At 38.0% G+C, this 14,915-nt stretch overlaps 1 protein-coding gene across 2 annotated transcripts; it reads left to right on the top strand.

Moving 5' to 3' along the window:
• The first annotated feature begins 5 nt into the window (after positions 1-5).
• On the top strand, positions 6-14,608 carry SETD9 (SET domain containing 9). Of its 2 annotated transcripts, XM_057495100.1 has the most exons (7): positions 6-181; positions 1,618-1,985; positions 3,164-3,287; positions 3,522-3,637; positions 4,337-4,442; positions 11,464-11,564; positions 13,182-14,608. In XM_057495100.1, exons 1-6 carry the CDS (start codon positions 84-86, stop codon positions 11,549-11,551), a joined length of 900 nt encoding a protein of 299 aa, XP_057351083.1. In that variant the 5' UTR covers positions 6-83; the 3' UTR covers positions 11,552-11,564; positions 13,182-14,608. The 2 variants fall into 2 exon arrangements, with proteins under 2 accessions (XP_057351083.1, XP_036756040.2); XM_036900145.2 differs by lacking the exon at positions 13,182-14,608 and having other exon boundaries at positions 10-181; positions 11,464-11,961.
• Positions 14,609-14,915: the final 307 nt, after the last annotated feature.

Here is a 14,915-nt window from a genome sequence, read left to right as displayed (position 1 = left end):
CCGCTCCTCCCCAGGCGGGGGTGGGCCCGAGCCCGCGACCCGCCTCTCCCGTCCGGAGCTCGTTACGGCGCCGCGGGACAGCCATGCCGGGTCGTCTGCTGCAGGGCCTGTGGCAGCGGTGGCGCCGTTACAAGTACCGCTTTGTACCTTGGATCGCGCTGAACCTAAGCCATAACCCAAGGTGAGAGAGCGAGGCGGCTGGACCGGGGGCGCCTTCCCTCAGCCCTGTAGCGCCCCACCGCCCCTGGCCTGAGGCGTGGGCCCCGAAGTGGGCGGAGTCCCAGGTGGGCGGAGCCGCATGCAGACGTAACTTCAGACGGCCCAGGGGCCCGAAGCGGGCGGGACCTGAGTGGGCGGAGTCAGAGGTGGACGAGGCTGAGGCTGACCGTGTCCGAGGAAGGCGGAGGCCTGAAGAGAACTCGGGGCTTTAGGTGGGCGGGGCCTGAGACCAGTTTCCCATCGCACCCCGCGCGCCTAGGTCTGCGAGCGGCGTTCCTCCGCGGCCAGCGCCGCTGGGTTTCTCCTCCGGTCTCCACCGACTGGGGTTCCTATGTCTGGGCAAAAAATAGTAACTTCTGAAAAAGAAGAAAACTCGTACAGTGTGAGGGTTTGTGGCCTTTTTCTCAGCCAAGGAAGAATTAGGAGCTTGAAATTTCTTAGAAAAGCCAAGCTGAGATTTATTTCACAGCTCTGTAGTATTTATGTGGCGAATGCAAGCCAGCCTGGCTGTGAGCGTAGCAGCTTGGAGTAGCTGAACTATAAAAACGAGCAAAAACCACTAAAAGCAAGTCAGTGTTGGGCTTAAAATAAGGGCTTGCTTCAATGTCTAAAGAAAGGGATCCAGCTGAGTTGGTGGCCGTGAAACAGCCGTATTGCCGGCTTTAGTAAGTGACACGCTACTGATCTGCAGGAAGTGCACGTAATGTTCTCTTAAATAGGCGCACTAGCTCCGTTGAAGGCCAGTTAACAGTCACAAAGTTTCATGCTACAGAGACGTGGAATCAGATGCATCGTTACTATAGAACTGTGAGGCGGGAATTGCTTCCTTTTTGTGCAGAAGTAAAAAGAATGCCATTGTGGAAATAAAAATGATACCGTCATTAAAGAAGTACTGCTGGGAGAGAAGGTGACAAAAGTGTTACGTTAACTTAAATTTGCCTTTGAAACACACGCCTGTAAAAAGAACCGTTTTTATAGGAGGAGTCTCACGTGATACAATTAACATAATGGCTGTAGGTATAGTGGGGAAAAGAGCTCTGTTTCTACTTCTGGCACCCCCACTTAACCAGCCTTAGGACTTTGGGCAAGTTCCATAACATCTCAAAACCTCAGTTTCCTTGTTTGCAAAAATGAGATAATGAATATAAGGAACCAACAGCATTTGGTATATAGATCTGGCCTTTCATAAATACTGGCTATTGTTAACTTGTTGGTAGGTATTCTTGGGATTTAGGTAACTAAATCTATCCCCAAACAACTCTTCTCCAAATTTCTTGGTTTAATGCCCTTCAGACACATGAGAATAATCTTCATTAAGGCCTGCATCCCGGAAGGTATCAAGACTGTCTGGCTTTTATCAATTAAAGGGTGGTGAATAGAAACTTTTCCCATTTTCAGGACCCTCCGATATGTTCCAGAGGAATCCAAAGACAAAGTTATCTCAGATGAAGATGTCCTAGGAGCATTACTGAAAGTTTTCCAGTCTCTATTCATAAATGATTTAAATAAACAGTCAGATATCTTGACTATGCTTCCAGAACCTGTTAAATCAAAATATCAAGACCTACTGTCAGTTCAACGTCCAAAGGTGGAACTGCTTGAATATAGACATCAACAGCAAAATATCTTTAAACCAGAAGAAATTCTTTATAAGACACTGGGTTTCAGTGTTGCCCGAGCAACTAGCTCATTGATTTCTGCTGGAAGAGGTGTCTTCATTACTAAAGGATTGGTACCAAAAGGCACGGTTGTATCTATGTATCCTGGTAATGGCATAATCAGTAGTTTGCCAATATTTCTTATATACAGATAAATATAAGTTCAACAAATACCAAGCTATGTAATCCTTAGAGTAAGGAGTTGAATCAGAACTCAGATTTCCATAGATTTTTTAAAAGCCTGATTTGGAAATCAACTGTTTTGTAAATTATCTTATGTGTTAAAAGTATCCTGGAGTGTATGTTGTGAGAAATTGTTTTTTTAAGGAAATTTTTCTAGTCAATGTTTAAATTTAACAGAATATAGTATAGCCAACTTTGATAAGGCCAATTACTTAGAAAGCACTAGAGAATTAATCAGTTTGGCTTAGATAATAACTAAAGGTATGGGTTAAAAAGTAAAAAGAATTTAAACCCATAAATCCCTGAATAAAGAACTTCCTGCCATTTATACACTTGGAAAGTAACGCAGCTTCTTTGCAAAGGATCATTGACTAGAATGCTGGGTAGAATATGTCGTTTGTTAAACTAACATTATATTTTGATGTAGTGGAAAAATGTGTGTGAATGTTTAAGTCAGACCTGTGTTTTAACAGTCATTCTGCTATTTTCAAATTTTACATCCCTAAGCAAGGGAATCGGTTTCTTCCTACACAACTTACCTAACTCTGTAAAAGCTAAGCAGAACAAGCCAGCAACAAATTAATACTAAAATAATAGATCAACATGCTTGGAACACAAGAAGACTGGGTAAACATTTACTTTTCTCCTTTCCTCCATTGCCAGGGAAAGGGCAAACAACCTGAATGTCATACTCATCTATTCTCACATATGTCCACGTTATATCATGGTTATCAACAAAATACATTTTTTAAAAGACTCTTTAATTGACTTCAGCTCATGCTCTACTTAAAAAAAAAGAACACATACAGCTTTGTAAAACTGAGTCTAAGATGTGGTGGTCTCATTTTTCTTAACCAAAATAGTCATATTTTATTTGGCTCTGTGGACAAGTTAGTTCTGTGCTCCATCTGCTATTGGGCACTCTAAAGGCAGAAAGCAGCCAACGATAATGTGATGGTCTAGATTGGAGGTGAAATATTAGAAAAAGGTAGAGAACTTAGAACAAGTCCTTCAGGTTATCTTTATGTTCCAGAGAAAGGTCCTTATCATGATGTTTGTGATTTTTCCATGTTGCTGTAGTATATCTTTGTCTTGAATAACAGGTACAGTATATCAGAAGTATGAGCCAATCTTTTTCCAGTCCATTGGAAATCCATTTATTTTTAGATGCCTGGATGGGGTACTCATTGATGGAAATGACAAAGGAATATCAAAAGTTGTGTACAGGTAAGTCATTGCCCATATTCAAATTTAATAATCAGAGACAGAACCACACCACAATGACTATTATCACTAGAGTTGGTACTTTAAATAAAAATCTATTTAGGAAGCTGCTGTATTAGACAAAAGTTTTTTCAGAGAAATTGCAGTTGTTTGGTTCTAGGGTTTATTTTTTATTTTTGAATTCTATTTTATGTTACAGAATAGCAATCCCTTAGTTAATGCTTTCACCTGTTTCAGATCTTGCAATGGGAGGGATCAACTTGGCCCTTTAAAAATGAGTGATAGTACATGGCTAACATCAGAAATTCATAATCCACTGGCTGTAGGACAGTATGTCAACAATTGCTCAAATGGTAAGTTGGCATTATGGGGCTGTGAGACAAGATATAAATACAACAGAGGTAATTCTCCTTTGCCATGTGACTGAGAGCCAGAGGCAGTTGAGTTTAACATCTCAGCAATTCAAAGCCCTTATGTAACATTTTGAGGGCAGATATCAAAAAGAGAATTTGGGGAAATTGCGATATACATTAATTGGAATTCTCTCATTTACTATTTTTGTTTGGGTTTTGTAGTAAATATAGGCAATTTAACTTCCCTTTTGATCGATACTATTTTAGCCTTTTTTAATAGTTAACTTACAGATTATTTTGTCGGTGCCTTAATATGGCCTTAATAGATTAATCACTAGATGGGTATTCCCTTTCCTTTGCTAAATTTGTGAGTTACTTACCTTCTCTAGAGCTTGACTCTTCCATTAGTTTGATCATTTGGCTACATTTAGCATAGGCTTTGGTGTTAGGAAAACATGAACTTGAAGCCTGACTCTTAACATTTAACCTTACTGAGCCTCTGTTTTCTGATCCTCAGAAAGTAAATAATAAAACATACATATATCCGTATGTATCTAGCAGTTCCTGAAATATAATAGTGATTATTAATTTGAGCATGTTCTGGTAATTTATAAAACTAAATATCAAGTGTCATAATTCAGTATTGTTTTCCACGACCTTGTAAAATGGATGTTTCTAAAAGTTTATACTTGTTCCTAGATAGAGCAGCTAATGTCTGTTATCAGGAATTTGATGTGCCTGAAGTTTTCCCTTTAGAACTGAAGCAGTATCTTCCAAACATTGCCTACAGCTGTGACAGACAAAGGTTAGTCTTCTAGAAGAGCTTTTTCTATCTTCTGTCTCATGCTGTACTTTAAAAAAATTTTTTTCTAAGAAAAAGCTATGTAAAATTTGGGTTAAGTGGGTTTTTTTTGGTAGAAAATTGTAACTTGGATTTTTATGTTCTTCTCACCTTAATGTTAATCTATGCTTATTTAAAATTAAAAATTTTCCATTAACTTAGTTCAGTCTTCTTTCCATTACCCATTTTTTTTCTATGTAGTACTTTATAACCTTAAAGTTTTTTTCAAGTGATTCTGTTGTTTTCCCTACTTACAAAATCTTCAAATACATTTTTATTTTAATGATTTTATGGGTCATGTTTTCTACCTTACATGAGTGCACCCAGTTGAAGAAAGGGGCCACATTATGCTATTATTTCTTTTTTTTGTTGTTAAGGTATTATTGATGTATACTCTTATGAAGCTTTCACATGAAAAAACAATGTGCTTACTACATTCACTCATGTTACTGTGTACCCCCCCATACCCCATTGCAGTCACTGCCCATCAGTGTAGTAAGATGCCACACAGTCACTATTTGCCTTCTCTGTGCTACACTGTCTTCCCCATGATCCCAACTACACCATGTGTGCCAATCATAATACCCCTGAATCCCTTCTCCCTCCCTCCCCACCCACCCTCCCAGACCTCTCCCCTTTTTTAACTGCTAGTCCCTTCTTGGAGTCTGTGAGTCTGTTGCTGTTTTGTTCCTTCAATTTTGCTTCATTGTTATACTCCACAAATGAGAGATATCATTTGGTACTTGTCTTTCTCCGCCTGGCTTATTTCACTGAGCATAATATCCTCCAGCTCCATCCATGTTGTTGCAAATGGTAGGATTTTTTTCTTATGGCTGAATAGTATTCCATTGTGTATATGTATCACATCTTCTTTATCCATTCATCTACTGATGGACATTTAGGTTGCTTCCATATCTTACCTATTGTAAATAGTACTGCAATAAACCTAGGGGTTCTTATGTCTTTTTGAATCTGGGATCTTGTTTTCTTTGGGTAAATTCCTAGGAGTGGAATTTCTGGGTCAAATGGTATTTCTATTTTTAGTTTTTTGAAGAACCTCCATATTGCTTTCCACAATGGTTGAACTAGCTTACATTCCCACCAGCAATATAGGAGGATTCCCCTTTCTCCGCATCCTCACCAACATTTGTTCTTAGTCTTTACGATACTGGCCATCCTAACTCATGTGAGGTGATACCTCATTGTGGTTTTTATTTGTTTTCCCCTGATAATTAGTGATGTGGAGCATCTTTTCATGTGACTGTTGGCCATCTGAATTTCTTCTTTGGAAAATTTCTGCTCATATCCTCCACCCATTTTTCAATCGGGTTATTTGACTTTTGGGTGAGTTCCTTATATATTTTGGATGTTAACCCCTTGTCAGATATGGCATTTACAAATATATCCTCCCATACTGTAGGATGCCTTTTTGTTCTATTGGTGGTGTCCTTTGCAGTACAGAAGCTTTTTAGTTTGACCTAGTCCCATGAGTTCATTTTTGCTTTTGTTTCCCTTGCTTGAGGAGATGCATTCAGAAAACAGTTGCTCATGTTTATGTTCAGGAGATTTTTGCCTATGTTATCTTTCAAGAGTTTTAAGGTTTCATGTCTTACATTCAGGTCTTTGATCCATTTCGAGTTTACTTTTGTGTATGGGGATAGACAGTAATCCAGTTTCATTGTCTTGCATGTAGCTGCCCAGTTTTGCCAACAACAGCTGTTGAGGAGGCTGTTTCCCCATTGTATATCCATGCCTCCTTTATCGTATATTAATTCATCATATATGCTTGGGTTTATATGTGGGCTCTTTAGTCTGTTCCATTGGTCTATGGGTCTGTTCTTGTGCCAGTACCAAATTGTCTTGATTACTGTGACTTTGTAGTAGAGCTTTAAGTTGGGGAGCATAATCCCCCCAGCTTTATTCTTCCTTCTCAGGATTGCTTTGGCTATTCAGGGTCTTTTGTGGTTCCATGTGAATTTTAGAATGATATTCTGTAATTCATTGAAGAACGCTGTTGGTATTTTGATAGGGATTGCACTGAATCTGTAGATTGCTTTAGGCAGTATGGCCATTTTGACAATATTAATTCTTCCTATCCATGAGCACGGGATGTGTTTCCATTTATTGGTATCTTCTTTAATTTCTCTCATAAATGTAGTTTTCAGTGTATAGGTCTTTCACTTCCTTCATTAAGTTTATTCCAAGGTATTTTATTCTTTTTGATGCAATTATGAATGGAATTGTTCTTCTTTCTGCTAGTTCATCATTGGTGTATAGGAATGCAACAGATTTCTGTGTATTAATTTTGTGTCCTGCAACGTTACTGAATTCAGATATTAGATCTAGTAGTTTTGGAGTGGATTCTTTAGGGTTTTTTATGTACAATGTCATATCATATGCAAACAGTGACAGTTTAACTTCTTCCTTGCCAATCTGGATGCCTTTTATTTCTTTGTGTTGTCTGATTGCCATGGCTATGACCTCCAGTACTATGTTGAATAAAAGTGGAGAGATTGGGTATCCTTGTCTTGTTCCCAATCTTAAAGGAAAGGCTTTCAGCTTCTGGCTGTTAAGTATGATGTTGGCTGTGGGTTTGTCATATATGGCCTTTATTATGTTGAGATACTTGCCCTCTAGATCCATTTTGCTGAGAGTTTTTATCATGAATGGATGTTGAATTTTGTCAAATGCTTTTTCAGCATCTATGGAAATGATCATGTAGTTTTTGTCCTTCTTTTTGTTGATGTGGTGGATGATGTTGATGGATCTTCTAATATTGTACCATCTTTACATCCCTGGAATAAATCCTACTTGATCATGATGGATGATCTTTTTGATGTATTTTTGAATTCAGTTTACTAATACTTTGTTGAGTCTTTTTGCATCTCTATTCATCAGGGATATTGGTCTGTAATTTTCTTTTTTTGTGGTGTCTTTGCCTGGTTTTGGTATTAGGGTGATGCTGGCTTCATAGAATGAGTTTGGAAGTAATCTCTCTTCTTCTACTTTTTGGAAAACTTTAAGGAGAATGGGTACTAGGTCTTCACTAAATGTTGGATAAAATTCAGCAGTGAAGCCATCTGGTTCAGACGTTTTTGTTCTTAGATAGTTTTTTGATTACCGATTCAATTTCGTTGCTAGTTGGTCTGTTCACATTTTCTATTTCTTCCTTGGTCAGCCTTGGAAGGTTGTATTTTTCTAGAAAGTTGTCCATTTCTTCTAGGTTATCCAGTTTGTTAGCATATAATTTTTCATAATATTCTCTAATAATTCTTTGTATTTCTGTGATGTCCGTAGTGATTTTTCCTTTCTCATTTTTGATTTTGTATATGTGTGTAGACTTTCTTTTTTTCTTCATAAGTCTGGCTAGGGGTTTATGTATTTTGTTTATTTTCTTGAAGAACCAGCTCCTACTTTCATTGATTCTTTCTATTGTTTTCTTCTTCTCAATTTTATTTATTTCTGCTCTTATCTTTATTATGTCCCTCCTACTGACTTTGGGCCTCATTTGTTCTTCTTTTTCTAGTTTTGTTAATTGTGAGTTTAGATTGTTCATATGGCATTGTTCTTCTTTCCTGAGGTGGGCCTGTATTACAATATACTTCCCCTTTTAGCACAGACTTCGCTGCGTCCCACAGATTTTGTGGTGTTGAATTATTGTTGTCATTTGTCTCCATATATTGCTTGATCTCTGTTTTTATTTGGTCATTGATCCATTGGTTATTTAGGAGCATGTTGTTAAGCTTCCATGTGTTTGTGGGCTTTTTCGTTTTCTTTGCATAATTTACTTCTAGTTTCATAGCTTTGTGGTTTGAGAAGCTGGTGGGTACAATTTCAATGTTTTTGAATTTACTGAGGCTCTTTTTGTGTCCTAGTATATGATCTGTTCTTGAAAATGTCCCATGTGCACTTGAGAAGAATGTGTATCCTGCTGCTTTTGGGTGGAGAGTTCTGTAGATGTCTGTTAGGTCCATCTTCTCTAATGTGTTGTTCAGTGCCTCTGTCTCCTTACTTACTTTCTGTCTGGTTGATCTGTCCTTTGGAGTGAGTGGAGTGTTGAAGTATCCTAGAATAAATGCATTGCATTCTGTTTCCCCTTTTAATTCTGTATTTGTTTCACATATGTAGGTCCTCCTGTGTTAGGTGCATAGATATTTATAATGGTTACATCCTCTTCTTGGATTGACCCCTTTATCATTATGTAATGTCCTTCTTTGTCTCTTGTGACTTTCTTTGTTTTGAAGTCTATTTTGTCTAATACAAGTACTGCAACACCAGCTTTTTTCTCCCTGTTAGTTGCATGAAATATCTTTTTCCATCCCTTCACTTTTAGTCTGTGTATGTCTTTGGGTTTGAAGTGAGTCTCTTGTAGGCAGCATATAGATGGGTCTTGTTTTTTTATCCATTCAGTGACTCTGTGTCTTTTGATTAGTGCATTGCATTCAGACCATTTACATTTAGGGTGATTATTGATAGTAATGTACTTATTGCCATTGCAGGTTTTAGATTCGTGGTTACCAAAGGTTCAAGGATAGCTTCCTTAGTATCTAAGAGTCTAATTTAACTCACTTAGTATGCTATTACAAACACAATCTAAAGGGGTTTTTTTTCCCTTCTTTTCTTCCTCCTCCATTCTTTATATGTTAGGTATCATATTCTATACCCTTTGTCTATCCCTTTTTTATTACCTCTGGTGACATCTATTAAACCTTAGGAACACTTCCATCTATAACATCCCCTCCAAAATATACTATAGAGATGGTGTTTGGGAGGTAAATTCTCTCAGCTTTTGCTTATCTGGAAATTGTTTAATCCCTCCTTCAAATTTAAATGATAATCTTGCCGGATAAAGTAATCTTCATTTGAGGCCCTTCTGCTTCATGGCATTAAACACATCATGCCACTCCCTTCTGGCCTGTAAGATTTCTGCTGAGAAGTCTGATGATAGCCTGATGGGCTTTCCTTTGTATGTGACCTTATTTCTCTCTCTGGCTGCTTTTAATAGTCTGTCCTTGTCCTTGATCTTTACCATTTTAATTACTGTATGTCTTGGTGTTGTCCTCCTTGGGTCCCTTGTGTTGGGAGATCTGTGTATCTCCATGGCCTGAGAGACTCTCTCTCCTTCCCCAGATTGGGGACGTTTTCAGAATTACTTCCTCTAAGACACTTTCTATCCTTTTTTCTCTCTTTTCTTCTTCTGATAATCCTATAATACGAATATTGTTCCACTTGGATTGGTCACACAGTTCTCTCAATATTCTCTCATTCTTAGAGATCCTTTTTTCTCTCTGTGCCTCAGTTTCTTTGTATTCCCCTTCCCTAGTCTCTATTTCATTTATCTTCTCCTCCACTGTATCTAATCTGCTTTTAATACCCTCCATTGTGTTCCTCAACGATTGCATCTCCATCCTAAATTTGTTCCTGAGTTTTTGAATATTTTTCTATACCTCCAGGAGCATGTTTATGACTTTTATTTTGAAATCTCAGGAAGATATTTTAGTTCAGTCTCACTCAATCCTTTTTCTGGTGTTGAGATTTTGCTTTGAACCAGGTTCCTTTGACATTTCATATTTGTATGTGGCACCCTCTAGTGCCCAGAAGCTCTACTCTCAGGAGCTGCTCAGCCTCTGGAGCAATGTCAGGGGTTTCAGGGGAGTGGTGCTATTGCCTGGGGGGAGGAAAGAGCTTTTTCCTGCTTCCTGGCTGCTATGCCTGTCTCCACTGCCAGAACCAGTGGGCTGAACACACAGGTATAAACCTCTATGCTTTGAGTTTGTAGCTGCCATAAGCGGGGCTTCTCTCTGGCTGGCCTGATGCCAGGGCAGGAGCTGCTGTTTGCGAGGCAGGTGCAGGCTAGCCGGGAGGAAGGAAGGCGCAGCAGGTTGCATATCATGGTGGGGGCCTTGGAGCTCCATAGCCAGCCAGGGGGATGGAGTACCTGAAGATCGTTTAAGTTCCCAACCGTGTTCCATGATGTCTGTTCTTTCCTCCAGGTTTATGTAGTCTGGCGCAGCCTTCTTTCCTGTTGCTCTTTCAGGATTAGTTGTATTAATTATATTTTCATATTATATGTGGTTTTAGGAGGAGGTCTCAGTCTCACCTCTCACGCCACCATCTTTAATCCCTCCCCTAAACTATTATTTCTTTAGCCCATTTCCCTATTAGGTTTGAAAACTTAATATTGAAAAAAAGGGAAATGCTCAGAAGATACATATTTTTAATGTAATTTTTTTTTTCTGTTCATTAAGTGGAAAGTCTGGGGATGTTTGTGTAACTATTTCTAAGTATAAGTAATTCTGTAGAGTTTTTTTCATCAACAATGCTGTGGGAAGATAGAATTTTTATATCATTTCACTGAGCTGCCAGTTGCTAGCAAGTTTAATTTGTATGGCTCCTATTAAATTTACCTTTTAAGATAAATGATATTTAAAACTTAGACTATTCCCTGTACTTATAACTTGATAACTTTTCCGTCTCTGTATATGTGTGTTTCTTTCTTTAGCAATTAGGTTTTTTTAGCCATATACTCTTGGGACATAATGTTATTACTGTTCAACAAGTACAGAAAAAGTTAAATGAGTAGGAACATTGAAAGGTACATATGTCTTGTGTCCATAAGAAGTATTTTTTTAATTCCAATTTTAAGTAATGTTTCCAGTTTTGTAGAATATAAAGGTACAAATTAATTTTAAAATGTCATTTTAAATGCCTTTTGTGATACCAGTTTTAGGGCGTGAACACAGAAAACATGTTCAGAAGAGATGGTCAGTTGTATAAACTTGATTTCTGGTCTTTTTAAATAATATAGACATACTCTACTTCAAAATACCTCCATCAAGGATAAGAACTGTTTCCTTATGGAAATCAAATGTATAAATAAGTGATAGTAAAGAATCTAAATAAACTTAACATCTATAAAACCCATATTGGTTGTATTAAAAATATGAGCTTGTATACTTCTAATTTTGTGTATTTTTGTTTTCAGCGCACTTCGATGTGTTGTTCTTGTCGCACTCAGGGACATTGAACAAGGAGAAGAGCTTTTTTCTAACTACTATACAATCGTCGGCTAACTCTGAATTACAGGTTAGGTTTTCCACTCAGCCATTAATTCTAAATATTTTTTGTTAATCATTTTTTCTGAGTTCCACCTGTAGAACAAATATTTTGAGACTTAATTGGAGTGGGAATTTTTTTGTTTTCATTGTTAATATTTATGTGCCAGTTCCATGATAAAAGCTATTTGCTTCATTAGTTTCCAATTTGTTGTGCAGTTCGTTTTAATTGGTTTTTACCTAAATACACAGAAGTTATTAGAACCTACTGCCTGAACTTATCATTTCAATTTTTTGTTTAGTTTGTATACCTCTATGTAGTGGTTTGTAAAATTTAGCTAAGTCATCAGCAATTCTTATACTGTTGATGTACATAGACCTTATAAACTTCATTTTTACAAAATAAAGCCAAACATATTTGTTGTGTTGTCATGGGTTTATAGGTGTGTGTGTGTGTGTGTGTGTGTGTGTGTGTGTGTGTGTGTGCATGTGCGCGCACGTAATTTAAAGACTTTTAGCTGAATAAGGGGGAGTTGAAGGGGGTCATTATACTATTTTCCTTTACTTGAACATTTACACACACACACTTTAAAACACTAAAAGAGAGTATGAAAAAGATGGTTTTGGCATAGAAATATAGTTAAAAGATAGTAGTGCTTGGAGGAACACCTATTCCCCAATTTCTCGTGTTACCATGTGGAGGGCTTCCATTAGTAGTACTCCTTATCTCTCCACCTGTTGAAGAGAGTGATTTTCTGAAACTATCTTTGGAGAAGAACTAGGTATCCATGGTCCACACCTTGCACCTATGGACTCTGCCAGCAGAGAATATGTCCCCTATGCCTTGTGCAGAGAGCAGCCTTAAAATTGGCCCAGCCAGTGACCAAGTTTAGTCTAGTTCAGAAGTGCAATATTACCGAGCTGACCTGGCCACAGCTCTGAAGCCACCTTCTCCAGAGTTTCATTAATAATAACTTACTTTGATCTCCATAAACCTGACGCCAACTCTCAATTCCAAACTTAGATGAAGTGGAGGATGTTATTAACAGGGCACCTCAAATCCTAACATGGACCCTGTATAACCAGATTCTGGCCACCTTCACTGCTACACCAACAGCTTTTCTCACTTAGTTTTAATTTCAGTAGGCTCCTAATTGCCTTCCCTATTTCTATTCCTGCCAGCTTTACAGAATAGATCACCAAGAGTGACTCCTTGAAATGTTAAGTCAGATCTTGACCCCACCTCTACTCAAGACCCTCGGATTACTCCCTCTGTAGTGGAGTACATGCTGAAATCCTTCATATACATGACCTGACAGCTCATTACCTCTGATCTCATCTGCTCACTCCACCCCAACCACACCTGCCTCCTTGCCACTCCTGGAGCCTGCTGGGCACACCCCACTTAGGGCTTTTTCACTAGTTCTCTCTGCCTAAGATCTTTCCCCAGATAACCACATGGCTCATTCCCTCCATCACCTTGCCTAACCACCCAATTGAAATTTAGTTTTCAACTCTCGCTACTCACACTTGCCATTCCGTTTCCTTTCTTTTTCCCTATAACATGTATCATGTTTTTACATACATGTTACATCCATGGGAGCATCTGATTCCTTCCTCAACCTCATTTGTCTTTGATTTCACCCAGATCCTGAGAAACCAGAGGGGTTCGTCTTGTAAGAAAGCCAACCTACTTGATCGAGAAGATCCTGTCACCCAGAACTTCATGTGAAATAGAGAAACTAGCTCCTATGGACATATTAGATGGGCTGAAGTACTTATGATTGAAGTTTTGCAATGTCAATAACATTTTTAAAATAGTTCAGAAAAAATGCATATTGTATAGAAAGAGATCAAATATGGTAAAATGTTAATTGTTCAAGCTGGCTGTTCTTTATACCATTCTTTTCATTTTTGTTTTAAATATTTTAAAAGTTGGGAAAGTCACCATAAGCTTAAGAGTAATGTAGGTCATCAAACATTTAGACAATACCTACAATGTGAAGGCTCCTTGGAGACTGAAAGAATAAAACATGATTCTTTCTCTCATAAAATGCTCACAGTGGGAGTATAAAACTTGCATAGTATCAAGACTTAGTCTGCATCAGAGAGGTGAAGGATTTTTCTTTACAATAAAACTGCTATTTTTAAAAAGAACCTATTTTTCTTAGTTTTTTTCAATTTATAAATAGCTGATTTCTGACATGCTTATGAAATGCTTTTATGAATTCTAAACCAGAAAACAATTTAGTGGTAGTATTTCATTTACCTCTGTAAAAAGTCATCTCAAAATTGAGGTACACAACAGAGTATGTCTCTGAAGAGAATGTCACTAGAGAATTAAACCTAGAAAAACGTGAAGCATTCCTAGCCAAGGACCACAATGCAGTGCCCCTGGGCACTGTTTTGTCAGAGAACCCCTTCAGACATGGACCCGAGAGTAAGGATCACTTACCTGGAAAGGGCATGGTAAACAGTGCTATGTCTCAGAGAGCGAGTTTAAATTAAAATTAAAGTGTATATAATGAAATGCCCAATTTACAGATGTCATGAAGCCTTTGAGAAGTAGACAAGCAGCAGGTACAAAAAGCATACCAATGGAAATGATAGCCAAAACGGATAGTCTAGAAATCCCAAGAGGTGCAAATTATTCTGCTCCCACAAGGCCCTCCTCCCTCCCCAAAAGCATGAAACACTAGGTAGCTCTCAGATGGCACTTGGGCCACACCCTTGGCTGTATTCAGAACACTGGTGCTTGTCCTCACTTTGAAGACACTTCCATCTATGTGTCCACTGGAGTCCTGCACATTAAAGCTCTTTGGTGTCTGTGAATGAAGGAATGTAGTTTTAGACAAGGAACCAAAGCACAGTAGTCAAGGTGTTTGCTCCCATTTTATCCTCTTATTCTTGTACAAAATCTGGACATTATGTGCAATCTGATCACTGCATACTGAGAATGGAACTACAGAGGAAGTTCTGACCAGAGCAAATGAAATATGGGAACAAACATGAAATCGGGCTAAGATGAGATCTTTAACTTCAAAAGACAGAAGCTCAGGGAAGATATTTCTGGAATCTTATGTAATAATAACTATGATTATTACAGATAAGAAACATTAGTTTACCATAAACATATTCTATCAAATAATAGTATTTGTTTAAATGTCAGGCATTGTGTCTTCCTAAAAGACATAATTACCTAGAACAGTACTTGAAATCTAATGGACATTCAATAAATATTTCCTGAGTTAAAGTATAATCCTTACTTTGGGATGGCTAGAATTTTATTATAGATGGCAGTTTATTATAGAAGATTTGAAGAAAATTTATCTACCAACAATATTACTCAACGATCAAGTATCTTATTTAGTACATCTAAAAC

Source organism: Manis pentadactyla, chromosome 2, assembly GCF_030020395.1.
Source record: "Manis pentadactyla isolate mManPen7 chromosome 2, mManPen7.hap1, whole genome shotgun sequence".
Lineage (NCBI taxonomy): Eukaryota > Metazoa > Chordata > Mammalia > Pholidota > Manidae > Manis > Manis pentadactyla.
Note: the sequence above shows the minus strand (reverse complement) of the source record. Positions and strands in the feature narration are given on the sequence as shown.

Coding starts and splice junctions, on each gene's coding strand:
- SETD9 (XM_057495100.1), top strand. CDS start 84: ATGCCGGGTCGTCTGCTGCAGGGCCTGTGGCAGCGGTGGCGCCGTTAC. Junction 182..1,617: donor AACCTAAGCCATAACCCAAG/GTGAGAGAGCGA, acceptor TCCCATTTTCAG/GACCCTCCGATATGTTCCAG. Junction 3,288..3,521: donor ATATCAAAAGTTGTGTACAG/GTAAGTCATTGC, acceptor CACCTGTTTCAG/ATCTTGCAATGGGAGGGATC.